This window comes from Nicotiana tabacum, chromosome 6 (assembly GCF_000715075.1).
Source record: "Nicotiana tabacum cultivar K326 chromosome 6, ASM71507v2, whole genome shotgun sequence".
Lineage (NCBI taxonomy): Eukaryota > Viridiplantae > Streptophyta > Magnoliopsida > Solanales > Solanaceae > Nicotiana > Nicotiana tabacum.
In genome coordinates this window covers 200,026,536-200,047,549 of record NC_134085.1, presented here as the reverse complement: position 1 = coordinate 200,047,549, position 21,014 = coordinate 200,026,536, and the positions used below count along the sequence as shown (strand labels likewise).

Genomic DNA, 21,014 nt, shown 5'->3' with positions numbered 1-21,014 from the left:
GTTTTATGAACGATGGTTCATTGATATAACATTTGCCCACTTACAATTTTACATTACGAGTTGTGGCCATGCTGACCCATGATAGTTATAAAAAGGAATGAATTAGTTACAAAGTGGTTCGCTCGGGCCACTACGGCACCGGGTGCCAGCCACGCCTCCCTAGGTTCGGGGCGTAACATTAGCATACATAACTACTACTCAATTGTTACTAACTTGTATCACTTATATTCAAACGTGCAACGAATATGATATATATTAACTATAATCAAGGCAAAATATAAAGGAGTATACAAAGGAAACAACGAATATAAAATATATACAAAGGATACAAGCCGTATTGTTCGCGCAACGAATACAATCAAGGCGAAATACGGAATACAGAAAAATCAAATATTCTTTGTTGAGAGTGAAATTCAAGACCTCCATTAACTAAGCGAGTGTTCTAACCAACTAAGCTACGAAAGCTTGTTGCTCTCTTGTTTCAGTTCACAATAATTAACCTCTTATTTGGATGCAATAACATTCAAATATAGCTACGGACGATAAGTTTCTCGAAAGTAGCTAAAAATAATAAATACAACATAAATGTTTGATGTATCGCATAATTTTCTTTTTATTTTTCAACAAATGCCGTTCATCATTATCTAACATAACGCGCTAGACCGATTTCGAAAACTTGGGGGGGGGGGGGGGGGTACCAGATAATTTATAGGTAAGGTCAGAAAGTCGTCATTCACAACTAATTCAGGGACTGCATTTGCAATATGAGGAAATATGCGTATCTCAAATGGATATAAACGCAAACGTGGAGTCAATGACACGTCAGTCAGGAGGAACTTCGAAAGCGACAGGGATTATTATGTCCAACCACAGAATGCCACGTTGCAAAATGGGACCATAACTTCCCTGGACGGCAAGAATAGGCGGTGTTGTAGCTACGAATCCCCATTTATCGGACTCGGACCCCTTCTCTCTCTCCAGAGCATTTTGCAAATAGTTTTACAGTTTGATTACAATTTTCCAGGAGTTATATCGATTGAATCGGTATCGATTATTTGTTGTAATTACCAAATCTAATCCAAATATAATCGCAACCGATGCAACGGCTCGTTGACCATACCCTCGCTGTCACCAAAGAGTAAGTTTTCATTTGTCCTTCTTTATGTGTATAAAACTATAAATACACAAGCACCTGATACAACTACATTGATGTACATCTACATGGATGCCCGTATGCGTATTCAGGCATATTCTCGTTCCAATTGGAATGAAATGGATGAGTGGATGTTTGGGAGATATATGTGGTTGATCCCAACTGATATTGGATTAAGACGAATTTGATTGATTGATTATTCTACAGTGAAGTGGTGATGTGTTGATTCTTCGCAATTAGTTTTTAAAAAGAATGTGAATAAGTTGGCCTAGTTGTCAATGAAGTTGGTTAAGAACCATCATGTCTCATGTTCAAATCCCAGCGAGACGAGACGAAAAACACTGACGAATTCTTTCCATCTATTCAAGCCCTGGTGGATAGAGTTACCAATTACCTTCTAAGCTGGCTTGGACCCCATGGTTATCAGAAAAGAAGAATGTGAATATTGCTTTGAAGCTTCTTTTTTGGGTTTAGTTAATCAGCCAGAGCTTAAGAAAATAAAAAATACACGATATATTGAGTTGTAATATACCTTTGGTTTGAAATTTTGTGGTAGTATAAGGTTAAGATAAATGTGCAATTGAAAAATGAATGTTAGACATAAGTATATGTGTGTGAGCGTGTACTTATGCTATGTTTTCTGTATATATACGAAACAAATTGATATTGAAGAATAGGCACAGTTGGATAGTTACATTAACAGATTACTAGTATTAATTATGCTATGAACTTCTACGGGGCGTATGTGCAGAAAAAAGTGACAAAATTAGAGTTTTAGTTGTCTAAGAAATAGAATTGTGATGGCATGTATCTCGTTATTATAGTAGAATGCCAAATTAACAGACTATTACCATTTACCGCCACCAGACATGATAGCATCAATTCATCTTTTGCATAATAAATTCATGACGTGGAGGACATTATTGAACAGTTGTAAAGGGTCATATCTTCAAGAGAGGAACTAGAAATGAAAACGCATACCAATCTAACCATTTAGGATATGAGCGGTAGATCGGTGGGAATCCTTGGAATCAATGCAAACTTAGCTAAAGATAGAGCACAATGGAAGAAAAAGATCCATATAGGTGATATCTACTAGTTGGTAATATGTTTTAGATGCTAGAGAATTTCACACACACACACACATATATATATACACACACACACACACACATATATATATATATATATATATATATATATGTGTGTGTGTGTGTGTGTATATATATATATATTTTGTTTTGGTATGATAGATGACATGAGTTGAGCTTAAAAAAGAAGTGAGGATTCATATAGCTGACCCCAACTTGTTTGGGATTGAGGCGTAGCCGCTTGGCAGTAGTTGTTCTTGTTCTTGTTCTTGTTGCGGTAGAACATTGGGGCGGATTTGGGAGCACAATGTTGCAGATTGGCGACTATCCTTTATGTCTATATATCACGTTGATCTCAAGTTATTCCCAGAGTTTCTTCTGAATCTCGAAGAAGTGAACTTGATGTGACTTGTATTTCTTTCAATATTATTAGCGCATATGAAAGTACTAGAATTAATCGAGAGAAAAAGGGAGAGCTAGGCGAGATATAATTCTTATCTCTACTCAAGAAGATCGTATTGGTGTATTCAAAGCAGATATCTGTATATCTCCTAAGTTGACACTTAAACTGTTTCTAACAACATTCTAGGACTTGTATTTATGATCAGGAACTCTGTGATTGGTTATTCTCTTGCTCTCTTAGCTGGAAGGAGAAAAAGTTTCCACTATATTTATTCTTTGCCTGTAACTACTTCGGCAATTAAGTGGCTTCTTCTAGAAGAGATCCAGGGGGAGGATGTCTATTTTAATGAACAAACCTCTAGCTGCTTGTATTTTGCTCTTGGTGCCGCTCAAGTAGCAGACTAATGGCAATATTGTAGCAAGAAGTGGGATCATGGAAGTCAAACCAATATAACAGTTGTTTCGTGGATAGATTCGGCTATGATCCCCCCTATTTTTCCAGTGGAATAGATGGGAGATTATTGCAAAATTCGTTTTTCATTGTGATGATTGCCTTAAGGGCATTGGTTGAGTGCACTGCAACATAATAAGCTCAATATCTATAGATACCCTAATGCACTACCATTTCTTTACAAGTGAGAACAATTACTTTTGGCGGATAGATTTGAATGAGCTCAGAAGTCATTAACCATAAAAGTAGCTCATATTCAGCAGTATTATTTCATTCATATGTTGTAATTTTTATTCAGCTTGAAATGCTTAGGGTTACTCTCACTCTGTTTTCTTCAGCAAATATGGTTATTGATGCATTATTTAATGTTTCTGTCTTTTGTCAACATTTCTTCAGGTCAGTTAAGACAGTGACTTATGAGTCACTGAATAATGTTGTGAGATTGATTAATGGAGTGTCAGCATTATTATTGACAATATTGCCCGGGAAATCTACTATTCTTGAAGGCATACATGGTTGGGAGCTTCGTCCAACATTTCGTGGACCTCGGCTTCCACAGTGGATGGAGAAGTGAGTTTTTATCTTCTTTTCCATTTTACCCCTGTTTTGGCTTTTGAACTTAGCTCTTTTTGAATAATGCGTCTGTATTAACATCTACCTTTTCGGTGATCACAGTGGTGCCTCTTCTTTTAACCAGTTCATTCATGAACTTTCTATTGATTCTGATACCTCCTCGAGTGTAGATTATTCATCATCATCAGAAGAAGAATATACTGATAGTAACATTTGTCCTCCATCTCCACTGTCACAAAGTTCTCGGGTATCTAGAGCTCGCAGTCTTTCAAGGCGGAGCAGGCACTGGATGCATTGGGTCAGATACATCATTTCATGGCTCCTATTCCCAATTAAATTTATGTTGGGCATACCTTTGTATCTCTATGCTTTGGGTACGGGCAGCAGAGTCTCTCGGACATCTGAGAGTTTCCAGTCTTCCCATGTACAAGCGAGGAAGAGGTTACAGACACTAAGGGATCACGTTGTCCAGCGTGCCACTGACAGAAGACGTGGTGTCGTTGAGGTTTGTTTGACATTTTCATACAACATTACTCTTCATCCAGTAATTTTTTTTTGGGAGAGGGGTGGGGGGTGGGGGTGGGGGTGGGGTAGGTTTGACAGCTCATTGGTTGTCCACGTGATTCCTCATGTTATCCTTGTCTGGCCAATATTTGAACATGCCAATTTACCTTACACTTCTTCTACTCTATGTAAGGAGAGGTGATTAGGTGAACCATATTCACAGAAAGGGTAGCAAATTGAAAGATAGAAGGAAAAAGGAACAAAGAATGGGAAGACTTATTAACTGTCTTCCTGTCTTCTCCAACCTACTCCCAGAAGCGTGAAGGGGAGGGGGAGGACTCAAAAATATTCCAACATTCACTAGATGTAAGTGTGCTTAGCTGCTACCTTCACTTTCTTTCATCTACAATTTCCTAGACAAATTCTGAAGAGAGACTGTGAGGGAGGGAGATAATTCACCTCCCTTTTTTGGTATGCCTCGGATCCAATGCGACATATTTTTTTCCCTGAAAAAAATACTGTATCACAAAAGTAAAAGGAAAAAATACATGGAGGAAGAAATGTGATGGGCTGCAAAGAACATATCTCGATTGAAAATGGAAAGAGACAAAAATATACTCTCGGTCCTTGATGGTAGGGGGGAGAGTTAGAGAAGTTTATCCATGATAAGTCGGGTTGCGATTGCGGAGGCGGTCGAAAAAGGCTCCTCTCTTTAGGTAACAGATCAAGAAGGAGGTTAAAGAAAGAAGCCATGAAAGTTGGTGAAGAAAGGGTTGGTGATGAGCTTCGGTCTTGATCATTTTGTGTTTGCAGATTTGTATGGTGAATCTTTCAGTTTTAAGCAATCTACAAGAGGAAGAAATCGGAGAGGTGTTTGGTTTGTGGGTGAAAGACTGATGCTATACAAGAAGGGAAAGACAACCGCTGCAACTTTCAACCTTAAGTAATACAGGTTGTAAAAGAATCATGCTATTGTTGTGGTTGTTTCGTTGGACTATGGCCTGGCAAGCATTGCTTATAACTCAATAAATGGAAGACTGCAGGTTTGGGCTACATTAAAAGTAATTTGAAGTTTCAAAATTCAGAAAATATAAGGTAAAAACAGAATGAAACAAGAAGTATTTCGACTATAATTAGCTTTAACTTTTCCTATTTACCATTTTGATGTCACGGAATATTGGACCTTCAAAGTTGGGCCTTGGAGCAACAGAGAAGTGCTATGTGTTTCTATGGGCAACTAGGGTTTGAAACTTGCAGCCTCTCCATAAAGGAGGGAAGGCTGCCTACATTCGTCTTCTCCCGAGCCTACTTTAGTGGGAGCCTTCTGACACTGGGGTCAACCTTAAAAAAGTTGGATTTGAGTAATTCGATGGTTTTTATGTCAATCAGAAGAAACCAAGCAGCTGAACTAACTCCAGAATTGGTTCTCTCACTAACAACTTAATACTCTCTGTTTATTCTTTTATTCAACACCCGTTCCTGTTTATTCTTCGCTCGTCCTACCTGCCAAAACAATACCAAAAGTGAAGAATAATAGGAGTTCGGGAGGAGAAAAGTGAAAATAAAAAATTGTGTCTTCTTAGAAACTACCTTGTCCTGTCCAGTATATTCTATTTGTTTTTGTGTTCTGCCCGATTATATTCTTATGAATATGACTTGGTCTAATTTTGTTATATGCAGGATCTCCATTTAGCAATTGAGATCACCATTGAGGCTGTTTTTGAATTTGTTGACAAGGCAGCACACTGTCTTCTGTCACCAATAGGCACCTTGAAGAAAGTGGTGAAGTGGTTTTATTCTTATAACAGCGGTCACGAGGATGTTCCCTCTGTTGGTTCAGGTCTCTCTGTTCCTGTGGATACCCTCGCGGAGAGTGATCCTACTCCTAGAGAACGGAAGACAGGCTTTAATTCCCTCAATACAGATGCTCGGACATGTCAAGATGTCATTACAGAGCTTGGGTGAGGGTTTTTGCTTGCATTTTACCTCTTCTAAGATCTGGCCTGTGCAGTTGTCTTTTTCTAAAAAAATATTGCCGACACAATTCAAGGGATCGGACATGTCCAATTCTTCTTAAAATATTTCTTAAGTTTGTCGTATTAATAAGAGGATATATTTTTAAAGTTTGGATCTAAAATATTTCACCAAATTCTTTAAAGGTCTGTAAAGTGCTGGATAAGAGTAGCATCTTCTCTGTACTTCTATTGTGTTAGTGTCTGCTGTAACTAATCCAGTGCGCGTAGAGAGTGCTTATTTTCTTGAAATACTAACTTTTAAGTTATAATGACCTCTAAATTGATTGGACATACTGCTTTTTGGACAAGAATTATATTACAAAATTTTTTAAGATTACAACTGTAAACAGGAAAATGAAAATCATTGACTTCCCAGTTTTATTTTGGACCAACCAGTGTTGTTTGGGTAGATATTGTCCTCTAGACTGTTGAAGCATGTTCTAAACCCTTCGTATTCATTATTCAGCAGTGCTTTGCTTTTCAAATAAAATTGGCATCCCAGTTATTCTCAGCATGCTACTCTTTCCTTTGTAGATACCCATATGAAGCTCTTCGTGTGGTTACTGATGATGGATATATTCTCCTTTTGGAGAGAATTCCAAGGTTTGCATTTCTGTTTGATCATCATCACTACTTTATATCAGAGCTTTAAGGTGGATGCCCATTTATAGATATTGCTTGATGTTTCAAACTTAATTTTGCAGACGTGATGCTCGGAAGGTTGTTTATCTACAACATGGGGTTTTTGATTCATCCATGGGGTGAGCCTAACATCTCTTCTAACTCTTCAAAATCATTTTCCCTTTCTTAATTGGCGTATTCAACTTGTTGCATACTTGGGATAACATTGATGTCTCAGCATAAATTGCAAGTTTTTCCTTTGAGATCTGCTAGGCTTATAAGTAACTACTGCGTGATATTTTGGGTGAAATGACAGTCGATCAGATAGAAAGACTTGGGAAGTACCAAATCATTGGTTCTATGCCAGTTGACTGTCTAAGCAACACTTTGAACAACTATGGATTTTTTTCTTTTTTCCCCTTCACAGGTTTCTAAGTAGATCAAACTATGATATGCGTATGTGCTAATTAGTTCGCTAGGGAGTTGGGATAAAGGACTAGGATTATGGAATGTTGAGCAGGGAGTTCAATATTTTGCTTTTCTCATTTTACATATTCATAATGTCAAAATATCAGAGTGATCAGGAAAGCAGGATTAGGATAAGTTAATTTGCTACTGTAGCTGAACTACCTTCTGGGCGAAGCCAAGTATGTTCAAGAAACTTTTTTGCCTGGAGAGGGTCTATTTTCTATATGGGCATTGATGAAGGTGTAGAATTGGTATAGGCTATCAATTTATACCTTCTGAGGATGAGATCGACTATATCTGGCACTTTGATCTTGCGGATTGTGCGCATTATATCTCATCCCCCGCCAAATCATACAAATTGAGGAGGCATCTATTTGTCGATATTTGATCTATGTTGCATTGAGACGTAGTAGTCCTTCAATTTTTAGTTCTTATGTTTTCCTTTTTTAATACTGTGAAGATCAGCCCTAACTTTCAATTGCATCGTTAAGATTTACGGCTATGATCAGTTCTAACTTCTAACTGTCAATTGCATCGTTATTTTTTCTATTTAATCTCTCACTTGGTGATTTGACTTATAGTTGGGTATCGAATGGAGTTGTTGGTTCCCCAGCATTTGCAGCTTATGATCAAGGTTTGTCCTTTGTGCTGTTGTGTCAACTAATTTTTTGGGTGTGCATATACTGTAAACTCTCCTGAGATAATTATGTAGTATTCAAGCTTGTCTTTCTTGATTACAGGGTATGATGTTTTTCTAGGAAATTTCCGTGGATTGGTCTCAAGAGAGCATGTTGACAAGAACATATCCTCACGCCAGTAAGTGTATTACTTCATGCATCCCCCATCATGTATAAAATGTCATTAGACTCCTTTTTGAAGAAAAAAAGTTTCTTCATATTTTGTGTGTTTGGTGGTTGTTGAATTGCTATAAGTTACTTTAGTTCCTAAATGTGGATGTTCATGCAGGTACTGGAAGTACTCCATAAATGAGCATGGGACACATGATATACCTGCAATGATAGATAAGATCCACAAAACAAAAGTTACTGAATTGAAAAATAGCCAAAAAACTGTGGAGGAAGAGAGCGACAATGATCAACCTTACAAACTTTGTGCAATTTGCCATAGTTTGGGAGGAGCTGCTATTCTAATGTACGTCCTAACACGTCGAATTGAGGAAAAGCCCCATAGACTTTCAAGATTAATCTTATTATCACCTGCTGGGTTTCATCATGATTCCAATCCTGTATTCACAATGATGGAATACTTATTCCTACTATTGTCTCCTCTACTTGCCCCTTTTGTGTCAGCTTTCTATATACCCACTCGTTTTTTCCGCATGCTGCTTAACAAGTTGGCCCGTGATTTCCACAACTTACCAGCAGTTGGAGGCCTTGTGCAAACTCTCATAAGCTATGGGGTTGGTGGAGACAGTTCAAATTGGGTTGGAGTCTTAGGGTTGCCGCACTACAATATGAATGATATGCCAGCTGTTTCATTCCGTGTGGCTCTTCATTTGGCACAGATCAAGCACACTCGGAAGTTTATAATGTTTGACTATGGGAGTGCAGCTGCAAACATGGAAGCTTACAGTTCCCCTAAGCCTTTAGATTTGGGGGAGTACTATTCCCTTATTGATATTCCTGTTGATCTTGTTGCTGGGCGGAAGGACAAGGTCATCAGGCCATCCATGGTAAGGAAGCATTATAAGCTGATGAAGGATGCAGGTGTGGAGGTGTCATATAATGAGTTTGAGTATGCTCATTTGGATTTTACATTTTCTCATCATGAAGAACTATTGGCCTATGTTATGTCTCGATTATTGTTAGTAGGCGCTTCTATGAAACAACAACCTGGGCAAAGATCGTTAAAGCTGAGGAGAAAAGAGGGGGAAGCCAGCAGCAAGTGTAAACACTACTAGAGCCCGACACCTTTGATGTTTTGGATGCTCCAAATTATTTGGTGTTCCATGTAAGACGTGTATGTTACATATACAGAAAAATATAGAGAACATGGGGTCATGAAAGTGTACCAGTGAGAGCGTTGGCTCCTTTGTACATGCCCACATATTTTTCCAAGGAGATAGAATTGTATTGGATGGTGTAGTGTAAGAGATTTAGGTGTGGTTTTGTGAATATTGCTGTATGTATGTTGTAAGATTGTAACATGTTGAAGCTTCAATGAAAGAGTCATTTACCCCTTCCCGGATATTTCGTTCAGTATTCTCCTTCCAACGTGATGTTGGAAGACACAGATTACTAGCCAGGTTGGTCAAGCTTCTAAAAATCAGCTTATACTTTGAGAAAGTGTTTTTTTTTATCAAAAGTACTTAATTTGAAAACCACTTTCCCGCAATAATTAGTGTTTGGCCAAGTTATTAAAAGGTACTTCTAAATATATTTTCCTGAAAAGTATTTTTCAAAAAAGTTTTTAAAAAAGTGCTTTTATGGAGAAATGACTTTTTCTATCAAGCTTGTAGCACTTTGACACTTTTTAGTAGCCAGATAAATGAGACTAGCTTTAAGTATAAGCTCTGTTTACATAAACTTTATAAAATGACAACTACACGAGAAAGCACTTAAAGTATAATAGATGAGACGCGCAATCAAGAAGTAATCCGTTTCTAAAGAAATACATGACATATTGATTCATAAGATTTATTTATAATTTTTTTTTTGGTTAATGAAAGTTTGAATGTTAGGAAAAGATACTTTGATCCAACTCTTCTTTTAACCGTTTTTCTTTTTTGGGGAAAGGAGTAGCCATATTATATAGTACTCTCTCCGGTTCATTTTATTTTTTTGGTTGTTCACACATTGAGTAATTCATTTCTTAACATTAATTAACAATTAAATTGACGATATTAACCTTACACTCTGTTTAAATTACTGTTTCACATCGTTTCATAATGTATTATATTGTATCATTTTATGAATACAATATTTGGATAGATTGTATTATTTGTTATTGCTAAATAATATTTTGTTGTTCAGTTTGACTGTATCGTACTGTACTGTAATTGATAAGTTTACTAAAATACCCTCAATTATTTAAATATGAAATTTTATAAAAAATTATGTATAAAAATAATTTAAAACACAAGAAGTCAAAACACCTTAAGAAAGCAGAACAAAGGATGAGATAGAAGAAGGCAAAACAAAGGAGCCTATCTAGTTAGAATTAAGTTAAAAGCAAATTAGGAGAAAAAATAAAACAGAAGGCGGCAAAACACCTTTCACGTTGGCGGTAGAAGTTCTGGAAAAAAAACAAAGTAGGTTATAGGTTGGAGATTTGGAGTTAAAATAGAAAAAGAGGTAAAGGATAAAATAGAATTGTAAAGTAATAAGTTAGGACATAATTGGAAAGAAAAATAGGAAATAATCTCACCACACCAAATCGGTTGTTTAAAAAAAGAGGACTTTTCATTGTTCCGAAACAATAGATTTAACAACACAATACAATCAATTTAATGAGACAATCAAAATAAATATTATTTTAGAATAATAATACAATACGATACAACGGAACAACCATCCTAACAAGTTGTTACTTAGAAGCCAAATCTGTATGTCCTTTTCTTGAAACAAAACAAAAATAAAAATGATAACCCTAGAAAATAACACTCATATTTATTGCGGAAAGGGGGCAAATATTAAATTAAAATATTATAACAAAAAAGGTACACCACCGAACCGTTCATCAACCTCGGCGAATAAACCCTCTCGTCTTCCGTCTAGGGATGACAATGGGGCGGGGCGGGGGGTTGAACGTTAGTGGGGCAGTGCGGGTTTGAGATTTTGCGGTTGCGGGCGGGGCGAGTTCAATTTTTAAATTAAAAAAATAAGAATTTTTACTACCTATAGCAAATGTTAACACCTTATTTATTTTAAATAAATATCATTTAAAAAAATTATATTATATAGATACCTTTTAAGGTTTATAGCAAAATGTTTAATTTTGGGTACCTTAGAGCCCTAAGAGCCACTAAATACGCTATTCAGTTACATTATTTTCTTTCTTTCTCTACTTTGATACATCTCATTCTCTTCTCCCATTCTCTGAAAACACGATGCTCAATCTCAAAATTCCTCTCACCCACATCTATTTTCTTTTCCTTCCGATCAATTCTTGCACCGAATATTGAATTACGATTTAAAAGCAAATCAATCCTTAACCAAAACTAACTGATTTGGGAAAGGGAGTTAAGCAACGTTTGAACTTTGACAGATTTCACCTTAGCGGAGGCTTTGGATACAGCGGCCGATGGAGCAGCGGCGACGGAACAGTGGACAGTGGACGGCCGAGATTGAATCTTTTGGGTAGCGGGTAATGAAAAAAGGTGTCGCCTGTTATACCTTCAAATCTCAAAGTTGTCGCGTGTTGTACATTCAAACGCTACTATGGCGAATTCGCCAAAAATTAGGGTTTGTTTTTGAACAAAGACGATGGAGTTTGGGGCTGAGCAACTTGATTTATGTTAATATATTTCAATGTATTTTCATGTATTCATTGTCTTTTTTTCATTGTAATTCAATGTATCTCGTTGCATTCCACGTATTTCATGTATTCACTGTCTTTTTTTCATTGTATTTCAATATATCCCGTTGTATTCTATGTATTTCATTGTATTAACTGTCTCGTTATATGCCATGAATGTATTCATATGTTTTTCTTAATTAAAATAATTTATGTATTCAAATGTATTATATAATTTCTCTGAAGATTACTATGTTTTGGGGTATTTTTCGGTTGAGAATCTTTTTTATAACTGAAAATACAAATTTTGTGCGTTATAATTGAGTTTGTTGAGTTATGTTAGGAGTCTATTATGTTAATTGATTCATTTTCCGTTTTAAAAACAGCGTAATCCCCTATTTCACGCCGTGAATACAGTCGAATACTGTCCAACTGTAATCCCATGTTTCACTCCATGAATACAGTCGAATACACTCGAATACAACAACTAATTAGTTGGACTTTCGTGACTCGCGCCTATTTTTGCTACTGTATTCATGAATACAATAACTTAAATACATCAAATACATCTTATAACCGCAAAAAAGTATCCATAATCCGTAATATGATATATATAGATGACTAATTATTATTAAAATATACTGCTTTATAAAAATTTCTCAAAAAAAAAAATGCGGGCGGGTCGCGGGTGGGGATTTAATTTTAAAAGGCTGAATAATATTTAAAACCCTAGTCCCAAATACTCCCAATTTCACTCAGACTTAAACGCCTCATCTCTCATTCTCTCTCAGACGACGGACGCAGAGACGCTCCTTCGTCCTCGTGAATAGGTACTCGTCGTCGACTCTCAAACTCTTGTCTCAATTTTTCTCTCAAACTCTTGTTTTTCGGCCGTAACACGGTGTTTGATTCTCCAGCGGTTCTTCAATTCTCAGAAGGTGGACCGTCGGCGACTTTCTCCTGTTTGACTCTCCAGCGGTTCTTTTCTCTGCCTTTTTATTTTCTTGAATTTCTGTTTATTGTTGATTGCTGAATTTGATTCTTTTTGGTGAAATATTGTCTTCTTTTTTTCTTCTGAAGATTATTTTTATTGGATTGATTTCCGGATTCTGAAAATAGTGATAACTCCTGTAAGCTCAAGTTTATAGTAGCTTAATTTAACTCATTGATGTAGCTTAATTTAAGGCTCATGTCAATTTATGTTGAAATAAAACTAAAATTTTGTCAATAATGCTGTTGATTATAGTTGACATGTGAATTACATACTTATATTACATCTAAAGATAAACGGGCTTGTCTCATTATTGCTGATTTTTAGCTCACAGAGTTGCAACTTGCAAGCATTATTCTGTTGTAGTTGTATGTAATGTAATTATTTGACTCTTTTGGATCAAACTGAGTATAACTGACTAATTTGGATTTACTAATTAATTGACTCTTTTTTCATTTTCCATGTGCACTTAGAAATGTCTCATAATATTAATTTAGCTTATTTTTTGTAGAAAAGTATGGAGTCTCAAAATGAAGAGAATCCGGTTGGTTCATCTTCTAGTACTTTTCCTATAGAGAGTGACAGTCAATTGCCTATGCAAGTCGATGAAGTTGTTGATGAAACTGGGAAAAGAAAACTTATTTCTGACGCATGGAATCATTTTACACCTGTGATGATTAATGGTGTTCGTTTTGGTGTTTGTAAGTATTGTAATACTCGTATCAAATCAACAAGAAATTGTGGGACATCGTCCATGTTAGATCATATCCGTAGTCGATGTCGCAAAAAGCCAAGTAACTTAGACAATGAGGAATTTAGCAAAACATAAAAGTATGGCCAATTAGTAATTGCCAAAACATAAACACGTAAAAAGTTTGGCCTATGTAGTAAAAAATCAAATTTAAGTCTAGCTTTCTAAAAAAGAAAGAAATTTTATTAAGAAAAAAAATGCGGGTGCGGGGCGGGCGGGTGAATACTGGTGGAGTGCGGGCGGGTTTAAATCCTATGCGGGGCGGGGCGGGTTTAAATTTTGCGGGTTCAGACAGAACCCCGCCCCGCCCCGCCTGCCATTCCTACTTCCGCCCACAGACGGATTAGCAGTTCCATTGTCAGAGATCGGAGAAAACCTTGCTTTTGTGTTTCAGAAATATTTCCACTTCTAAGTTGTAACCATTCCGAATCGTTTTCTTTATTGGAGGTAAAGTTGCAAGGATCCTAAATTGTACTAACGTCTTTGGTCTAATTACGACAAATACTTTCCCGTCGTCTCTGCTACCTGTACAGGTTCGTAAATATTGACCTATTATGGCCATATTTACTGATCGTTAGAAGAAACAGTTGGTATATTTTCCCCTACTGCATTTTTGGCTAATTTGATAGGTGCTCCATTGACCCATTCCACTAGATTAGTAAAAGCTAAAAACTGAGAATGTTCTATGGAGCTGCATTTTGTGGATGTTCTATTTTCAGCTATATTTTTGAATGCATCACAGTTAGTACTACTTGTATTTTTGAATGCATCACCTGGCTGCATCAATCTCAGATTTAGGATTCGCGGAACAAAGGGAAGAGAAGGAGACTAGAATCAATGACGACACCGATGATATCGCCGAGATGGGGTTATGTTCGAATAATAACAGGAACCATTCTCGGAGGCATACTTGGATTCTATGCTATGCATCGTGCTGAACTCAAGTACAAGGTTTTCTGATCTTCGTTTTATATGTTCAATACTTAAATTATTTTTAAGCATAAGCGCAATTATCTGTCTAAATCACTGTAATTTATGATTATAGGAAATGTGGAATGAGAGATTGAAGAAATATGAAGAGGAGCTCAAGATGAAGCAAAGTACGGAGATGCATACCCCCACTGTGTTGTCAGGAGACCCTCTTCCGAGATAGGTACTGTTTAAACACCTACCTCCTAATCTTTCCATTTTCTGTTGCTTATAGCTTAGATAAAGTTAGGAAATTTCAAGCTTCCGGAACTTACAAAATCTGTAGTACAATGACTTTAGGATACACTGTTTGGACAGTCATACAACTCAAGGGTCTTATTTAGGGCTTGATCAGCAGAAAGTTTGACGATTGTGAACTACTCATGTTAATCCTAGTAAACGGATTCTCTTTTGTGTGTTAGGTTTTTGTGGCCAGCATAGTCTTTTGGTTCATTGAGATCCAGGAAAGAAAAGCTTTTCTGCCTCACATTTACATGGCCTCAACTAGGTGATATCCACTAGTTGAGAATAGGTTTTAGACTTGGTAGAGAACTATCAATATTATTATCACTCTCATTATATATATAGATAGATATCTTATTTTCGTTCACTTCTATTTATTTTGGTAATGATGATGATATAAGTGTAGCTTAATGAAATAAGTGAGGATTCATATTGGCGACTCTAACTTGTTCGGGATTGAGGTATAGTAGTAATTGTTGTTGTTGTTTACATGGCCAGACACTCATTGTCAGTCTCATTCACTAACATTATGTAATAGTTAGACATACTGTCTACACAAACACACATTATTATATTTGCAAGGAAAAAGAAATTCTTCTTACATCATTCCTTCCAGGAGTATTTCAAAAAGAAATCACGACATAAAACCTTTGGCTGAAGTTAAATGGTGAATGGGTGCATCAATTGATTCAAGTTTCATTATTTTGCCCTTAAATGTGCGGTATTCATCTTATGTGAGTTTTTCTTCTCGATTAACTCTACTTATTAAAGGAAATAAATATTCATGCCATTTGTGTGTAAAGTACCTGGGATGGGAAGGAGTTGAAGTAGAGTAGAAATGGGGAAAGAGAACATTGATAAAATGAAGAAAGTAAAAGTAAAGGTCCCTTCCAAATTCCTTTGATTAATTTCCAAATTATCTTACTTCTCGTAAACATTTCTGTGATTTTCGTGTAACTCATCTCCTTTCCAATTACTCGTAAATGTAAAATCATTGTATTGATTTAAATCTAATCCAAAACCACTTGAAATGCTAGCATCTCCATCTAAATCTTTTTTTTCCAACTGGAAATTGCTTAGGAAGAAAGCTGAGGGTGTTTGCTTTTAGCCTTGCCCTCCCTAGCTTGTAGCCCAGGTTATTTTTCTCGCTTCAAATTGTTAGTTGCAGTTAACTGTCTTTGTTGTTGATTAATGGAAATGACTGGTGCAGGTATGCAAATCTTTGTGTAATTTTTCAAAGGCGTGATTCGAGTTTCAACCTGAACTGTTGTTTATATCTCTGAAGATGTAGACAGGGAAAAGCAGAGATGGGTGCTGCTATCATGTAGAGATTGATCCCAAAGCGCCCCCCCCCCCCCCACCCCCCCCAAACACACACATACAGTGGGATGTGATTTTGTGAATTCTTTATATTATTTGAAGTGAGATCCTTGGAGAGGAAAATAACGTTTAACTTATTCCTCACCCCATCCCCGCCCAAATTTTTCCTAGCAAACCTTTTTTCCCATGCAGCTCCTCTTTTTTGCCCATGGATTGGCGTAAATTTAAGTGATAAGTGAAGTTTTGGGTCTTGTGCTTTGGTAAAAGTTGGTTCAAATTTTCTATTTTACTTTCGTTTGATATGGCTAGACCATCATTTAACCGAGTACTCTCATCAGTGTGCTCTTAAAACTTATATTTTCTTGGTAAGAGAGAATCGCACAAATCATGTATCTCAAAGAGGCAAATTACCTTCAGATTTCTTATGCTCGTTTTGCCTCTTTTTGTACATAAACTGCACGTGCTTCTTCCTTCTACTCACCAGGAAAACACGGCTTCATTTAAGTGGACATGGAATCATTTTTGGAAGCTGAAATTATAGCCAAAGAGGGGGCCAAAGAGGAGGGAGAGTATGGTCATGATAACCTGTAAAAAAAAGCGAGTTAAATCTTCATTGATTGATGTTGATTAATGAGAAAATGACACTGAATAGTCGTGGTAAAAGTAATAGTCAAAAAAATGTATAAAATTTGTATAATACCCTTGATTAATCAGCCAATTGTGATTTATGTTCAAAGGTCCAAGGCTGTTTTTTTGTTCAGAGGGCTATTTTAAATGCAAAAATCAGGACTAGCGGGTGGAAGTAATTATCATTAAAATGGCACGGTCTAGCCAATTTTCGGACTGGTCATTCAAAAATAGTCAGTGTTTGTCAAGTCATTGAAAAATAGCTACTATTTTGCTGCAACAGAGATCGGTCCAGCATAATATACTGGAGTTCGGTGCACCTGTGTATGAACTTCCAGCATAAATCAGTATACTTTGCTAGCTCCAGTATAATATACTGGAGACTGGAGCACCGGTGCTCCAAATTCCAGTATATTATGCTGGAGTATTTTTCCGGATTTGGAATAGTGTTTCGTTCAGATTTATCTTTACATGAAAAGTGGCTAAATTTCGATTACTTTTGAAACTATGACTATTTTTAAATGACCGCTTGTAAATCTGGCTATTTTTGAATTTCTCCCGTAATTATCCTCTAAAAAGATTGCAACTCTTACTCAATTTTACATGTCTCAATCAACACGCAGATATAGTTATCAATTTATAATACCAAAAGCTAACACAAAAGCTTTATCCTCATAATCCTACACCTTGTTTAATTATTATATGTCATTTAGTTTTACTTGACCAAATACTTTAAAAATGATCTAAAAGATAATATTACATTAATCATGAAGAAAATATTAAATGAAGCACATATACTCGTGGAAAATATTTTCATAGAAAACATTTTCTTTTATACCAAATGCAATAGCATACATATATGCACGCCTCAAATTATGTTTTATTGCTGATTTCGTAGCAGCTTACAAAGAGAAAATCGGTTAATTTAATATTGCCTTCTACCATTGTCCTAGACAAGAGGGGTTGCTCTGATAACAAGCTACCTCCATTTCCAATCGAGAGGTTGTGAATTTATACTGGGTTGTTGTTGTTGTTGTTTCTACCATTGTCCAAAGTCCAAACAATAAATATTGAAGTAGAAGTATAATTATTTTTTGAATCATTGACACATTACATTCCTTGAATCATGACACAATATGGGGGAACGAAGTGCATTTGACATTTAGTGAAGGGGCAAAGTGTCCTAACGAAATATTAGAGGGAGTCAAATTTTGAATCTCGAAAAATCGTGAACCCCGTAGCTTACAGCTTCCTCTGTGTGATCTCGTAAAAGCGCGGCAAATTAAGAGAGCATCCACATAACACAAAGGAAGGAGCGAGAACTGAAGCAATGGAGGATTCAGGTACAATTCTGTGTCAGATCTCTTCGCTCAAGGATATGCTTGATCAGGTGCTTCCACGCAGTTTTATCTCATTCACTGTGTGTGTTTGTGTGTGTGTAAAACTGTAAATATATATATATGTTGTTTTATCTGTGTGTTTATGTGTGTGATTATATATTTGTGTATGTCTATGTGTGTTTGTGTGTGATAGGTGAATCACATGGTTTAAATTAGCTTATTTTGTTGGAATTTCATTCAGGTGAACGAAGAAATTGAGGCGAACATTCAGGCAACGAGAGAGATTGAATCGCAAATAGTGAAGTGTACGGAAGTTAAAAGCGCTTTGGCTGCTCGAGAATCGGAGCTGATGAGAACTGCATATGCACTGCAATTTGAAATCGATGGATTGATGAGAGTTCATGGTATTTATGTTAAGAGTATAGAGGCTTTGCGTAGCATTTTAATCTGTTTCTTCTTTTTTTGGTAATTCATTTTTTGTGTTCAGCTGTCAAATTACTTGTTTTCTGATTCTTTTTATTTATTTATTTATGCTAATATTACGATCCTCTGATTTACTGCCCCAAATATGAGCCTAAAACTAAATGTAGAACTTCCAATAGTATCGGTTGTTTTGGGTTAAAGCAATACAAGAAACATATACATAAAACTTTTTCTAGGCTGTTTAAGTGGTGGTGAACTGGTGATTGACTTTTATTCTCATTACTTTTCTGTTTTCCTCTGAATTTTTGTCTTTGTTTTTAGCTGATTCAGAGACCTCTCTCAAACATTTGGACGAAAAGATTTGTTGTCTAAGAACAAGGCGCGATGAGATACTTATGAGTATGAATAACAGAAGGTGCTATTCTTAAACTATGTGACACATTATGGGTGGAAATACAAACGACAAGAGTTTATATATCTTTAATAAGGGGCAGCCTCTTTCTGTTGATAAATTCCATATCTCAAGATAACTGTTAGTGAATCTTTAGCATTGACTTTTGCAGGGATGCATTCATGGCGTCGTGCCTGGCTTTTCAAAATGAAGTTTCTGTAAAAGATAATGATGAAGTATGCACTTTGCTAGCAGAGAAAAAGCTGCTACAAAATGAAGTTCGTAGTTTAAACAAGAAAACCAAAGCATTGGAAAGTTCAACAACAGCTTTTGTGGAAGAGGTTCTTGAAGATCTTCAGCAAGCGAAGTCTGGTAACTTTCTCTTCCTGTTAGTTATGTTTCTATATATCTTGGTATCATTTCTGCTTTATTTTTGTTGTATCCTTCATTAGTGATATAATAATGTCAATAGCTCTTATAGCCTTTTCTTTCTTTTTCGTCTGGGCTGCTGTTTTACGTGTGAACAGCTTGAAATATCATTGCTCTATTTATCAACAACTCTGCAAGAACTTTAAATTGTGTATGGTTGGTAAAAGATGCAACAATTGGTGTTTCATTTCAAACCCTTTGGTTGTTCTAAATTGGAATTTGATGTGAATCACAGCTTTAGACGTTGAAATAAGAAGTGGCAATATTGAGAATGAGAAATTGCTCAAAGATATTGATGAAATAAAGAGAACTTTGTCTTCACTTATGTTGGCCAGAACGCAGGAAATGGTAATCCTCTGCTTTTCTTTCAAGCTTTCCGTTTAGTGCCATCTCTGACTCTTTTGTAATTTTGTCCCACATCCTTAGCAGGTGTCCGGAGCTGGTAATGTTTTTTCATCCGCTGACCAGTGATAGCTGTTCAAGTCACTTATATTTTCCCCTCACCCGTTAAATCCTTCATCCCAACTTAAAAAATACACGTGGCAAGCCTAGTAGGGTTTGGGGTAGAGTGTACGCAGACCTTATCCCTACCTTGTGAAGGTAGAGAGGCTGTTTCTAATAGACCCCAGCTCAAGAATCTGTCAACAGATCACTTCCAGTTATTCTAAAAGCTTTCAGCTCCAAACTTTCATAGTTAAATGTGACAGAAATAATGCGTTTGACTCGTTACTACTAAATTTTCTACAGTAACACTTTAGTTCTTGTTAAGAGTGTTCAAAGTAAAGCAGGTGAACATTGATTCTCATTGTAGTGTTCTTTAGCACGTATATATATAGGCAATTGTAAACTTTTCTCAGGTGACCATATCGTTAACAACGTTTATCAGCATTCTGCAACACAAGGGTAGTGTGCACTGATCTACTTATTTGTACTGTTCCGCCCCTTTTTCCCCACTCCCTCATCCCATATTCTCAAGATGGTGTCGAGTGCGAGTACAAATTGGAAAGAGGAACACTTGGCTCAGATTGAATCAGAAGTCATGCTTTTGACACCAGGTGAGCTTTACAATCTCAACAGCTGAAGTGCGTTACATTTTTAAATACGAGCCTCCGCCCAAGTGGGGCATTAGAGATTTATCAGGATTGTGGCACTTTGCAATGGGCTTTTTGTTAGCCAGATAAATGAGACTAGTGTTGGATCCGTGGTTATCCTGTATTTGTAAATAATAATTCTGGAAAAATAAAACGTTATCTTATAAACGTAAATTTAAATGATACAGAAATTAATTCGAGCCCACTGAATTCACAGTGTTTCCTTAAGGAATTTAATCCCCTCCTAGTACCCAAGGTTATAGATTATTTCCTCCCAGGATAAAACGAATTACACACTGGTGTAGCGATACTTCAAACCCCAGTGTTTCAGCGAACACAAAGTTCGGCAGCAAATCACACTTATGGATGCTTTGTTTGTAGTTAAAAACAATGCAGAATAAGGAGGACAACTAAGAAGTCGAATGGAAATTCGGAGAGGAAGGAATGCAAAGTATAGCCAATGTTGAATTCTTACCGAAGAGAATATCAGATTGCAATTCGTTTTTCCAGTGTATACGCAGTGTATACAGAGTATATATCCAGTATATACAGAGTGTATATCCAGTGTATACAGAGTGTATATTAAGTGTATACAGAGTGTTTCGAGTGTTTTTTCCGATGTTTTATTCTTTCTCTCCAACTTATGCTCTATTTATAGCAGTTATTTGAGAGAAATCCGCCCCCC

General features: G+C 36.4%; 2 protein-coding genes and 2 long non-coding RNA genes across 6 annotated transcripts; all 4 read left to right on the top strand.

Annotated features, from left to right (window-relative positions):
- Positions 1-928: 928 nt before the first annotated feature.
- On the top strand, positions 929-9,497 carry LOC107761156 (uncharacterized). 2 transcript variants are annotated; one of them, XM_075256420.1, is made up of 9 exons: positions 929-1,138; positions 3,494-3,667; positions 3,841-4,175; positions 5,855-6,135; positions 6,724-6,792; positions 6,894-6,950; positions 7,860-7,912; positions 8,019-8,094; positions 8,245-9,497. In XM_075256420.1, exons 2-9 carry the CDS (start codon positions 3,610-3,612, stop codon positions 9,197-9,199), a joined length of 1,884 nt encoding a protein of 627 aa, XP_075112521.1. In that variant the 5' UTR covers positions 929-1,138; positions 3,494-3,609; the 3' UTR covers positions 9,200-9,497. The 2 variants fall into 2 exon arrangements, with proteins under 2 accessions (XP_075112521.1, XP_075112520.1); XM_075256419.1 differs by having other exon boundaries at positions 3,773-4,175.
- Positions 9,498-12,446: 2,949 nt separating this feature from the next.
- LOC107761155 (uncharacterized) lies at positions 12,447-13,446 on the top strand. The gene is made up of 3 exons (XR_001642529.2): positions 12,447-12,584; positions 12,672-12,732; positions 13,257-13,446. It is a non-coding gene; the product is annotated as an uncharacterized LOC107761155 (long non-coding RNA).
- An 843-nt stretch (positions 13,447-14,289) lies between these two features.
- Positions 14,290-16,294, top strand: LOC142182259 (uncharacterized). 2 transcript variants are annotated; one of them, XR_012711119.1, is made up of 4 exons: positions 14,290-14,440; positions 14,542-14,649; positions 15,789-15,843; positions 15,919-16,294. It is a non-coding gene; the product is annotated as an uncharacterized LOC142182259 (long non-coding RNA). The 2 variants fall into 2 exon arrangements; XR_012711120.1 differs by lacking the exon at positions 15,789-15,843.
- A 1,279-nt stretch (positions 16,295-17,573) lies between these two features.
- On the top strand, positions 17,574-19,725 carry LOC107761151 (uncharacterized). The gene is made up of 4 exons (XM_075254455.1): positions 17,574-18,045; positions 18,237-18,399; positions 18,740-18,833; positions 18,982-19,725. The coding sequence occupies exons 1-4, from the start codon at positions 17,986-17,988 to the stop codon at positions 19,259-19,261; spliced, it is 597 nt and encodes a 198-aa protein (XP_075110556.1). The 5' UTR covers positions 17,574-17,985; the 3' UTR covers positions 19,262-19,725.
- The last annotated feature ends 1,289 nt before the right edge of the window (positions 19,726-21,014 follow it).

Coding starts and splice junctions, on each gene's coding strand:
- LOC107761156 (XM_075256419.1), top strand. CDS start 1,098: ATGCAACGGCTCGTTGACCATACCCTCGCTGTCACCAAAGA. Junction 1,139..3,493: donor ACCCTCGCTGTCACCAAAGA/GTAAGTTTTCAT, acceptor ACATTTCTTCAG/GTCAGTTAAGACAGTGACTT. Junction 7,913..8,018: donor ATTTGCAGCTTATGATCAAG/GTTTGTCCTTTG, acceptor TCTTGATTACAG/GGTATGATGTTTTTCTAGGA.
- LOC107761151 (XM_075254455.1), top strand. CDS start 17,986: ATGGAGGATTCAGGTACAATTCTGTGTCAGATCTCTTCGCTCAAGGAT. Junction 18,400..18,739: donor TGGATTGATGAGAGTTCATG/GTATTTATGTTA, acceptor CTTTGTTTTTAG/CTGATTCAGAGACCTCTCTC. Junction 18,834..18,981: donor ATGAGTATGAATAACAGAAG/GTGCTATTCTTA, acceptor TGACTTTTGCAG/GGATGCATTCATGGCGTCGT.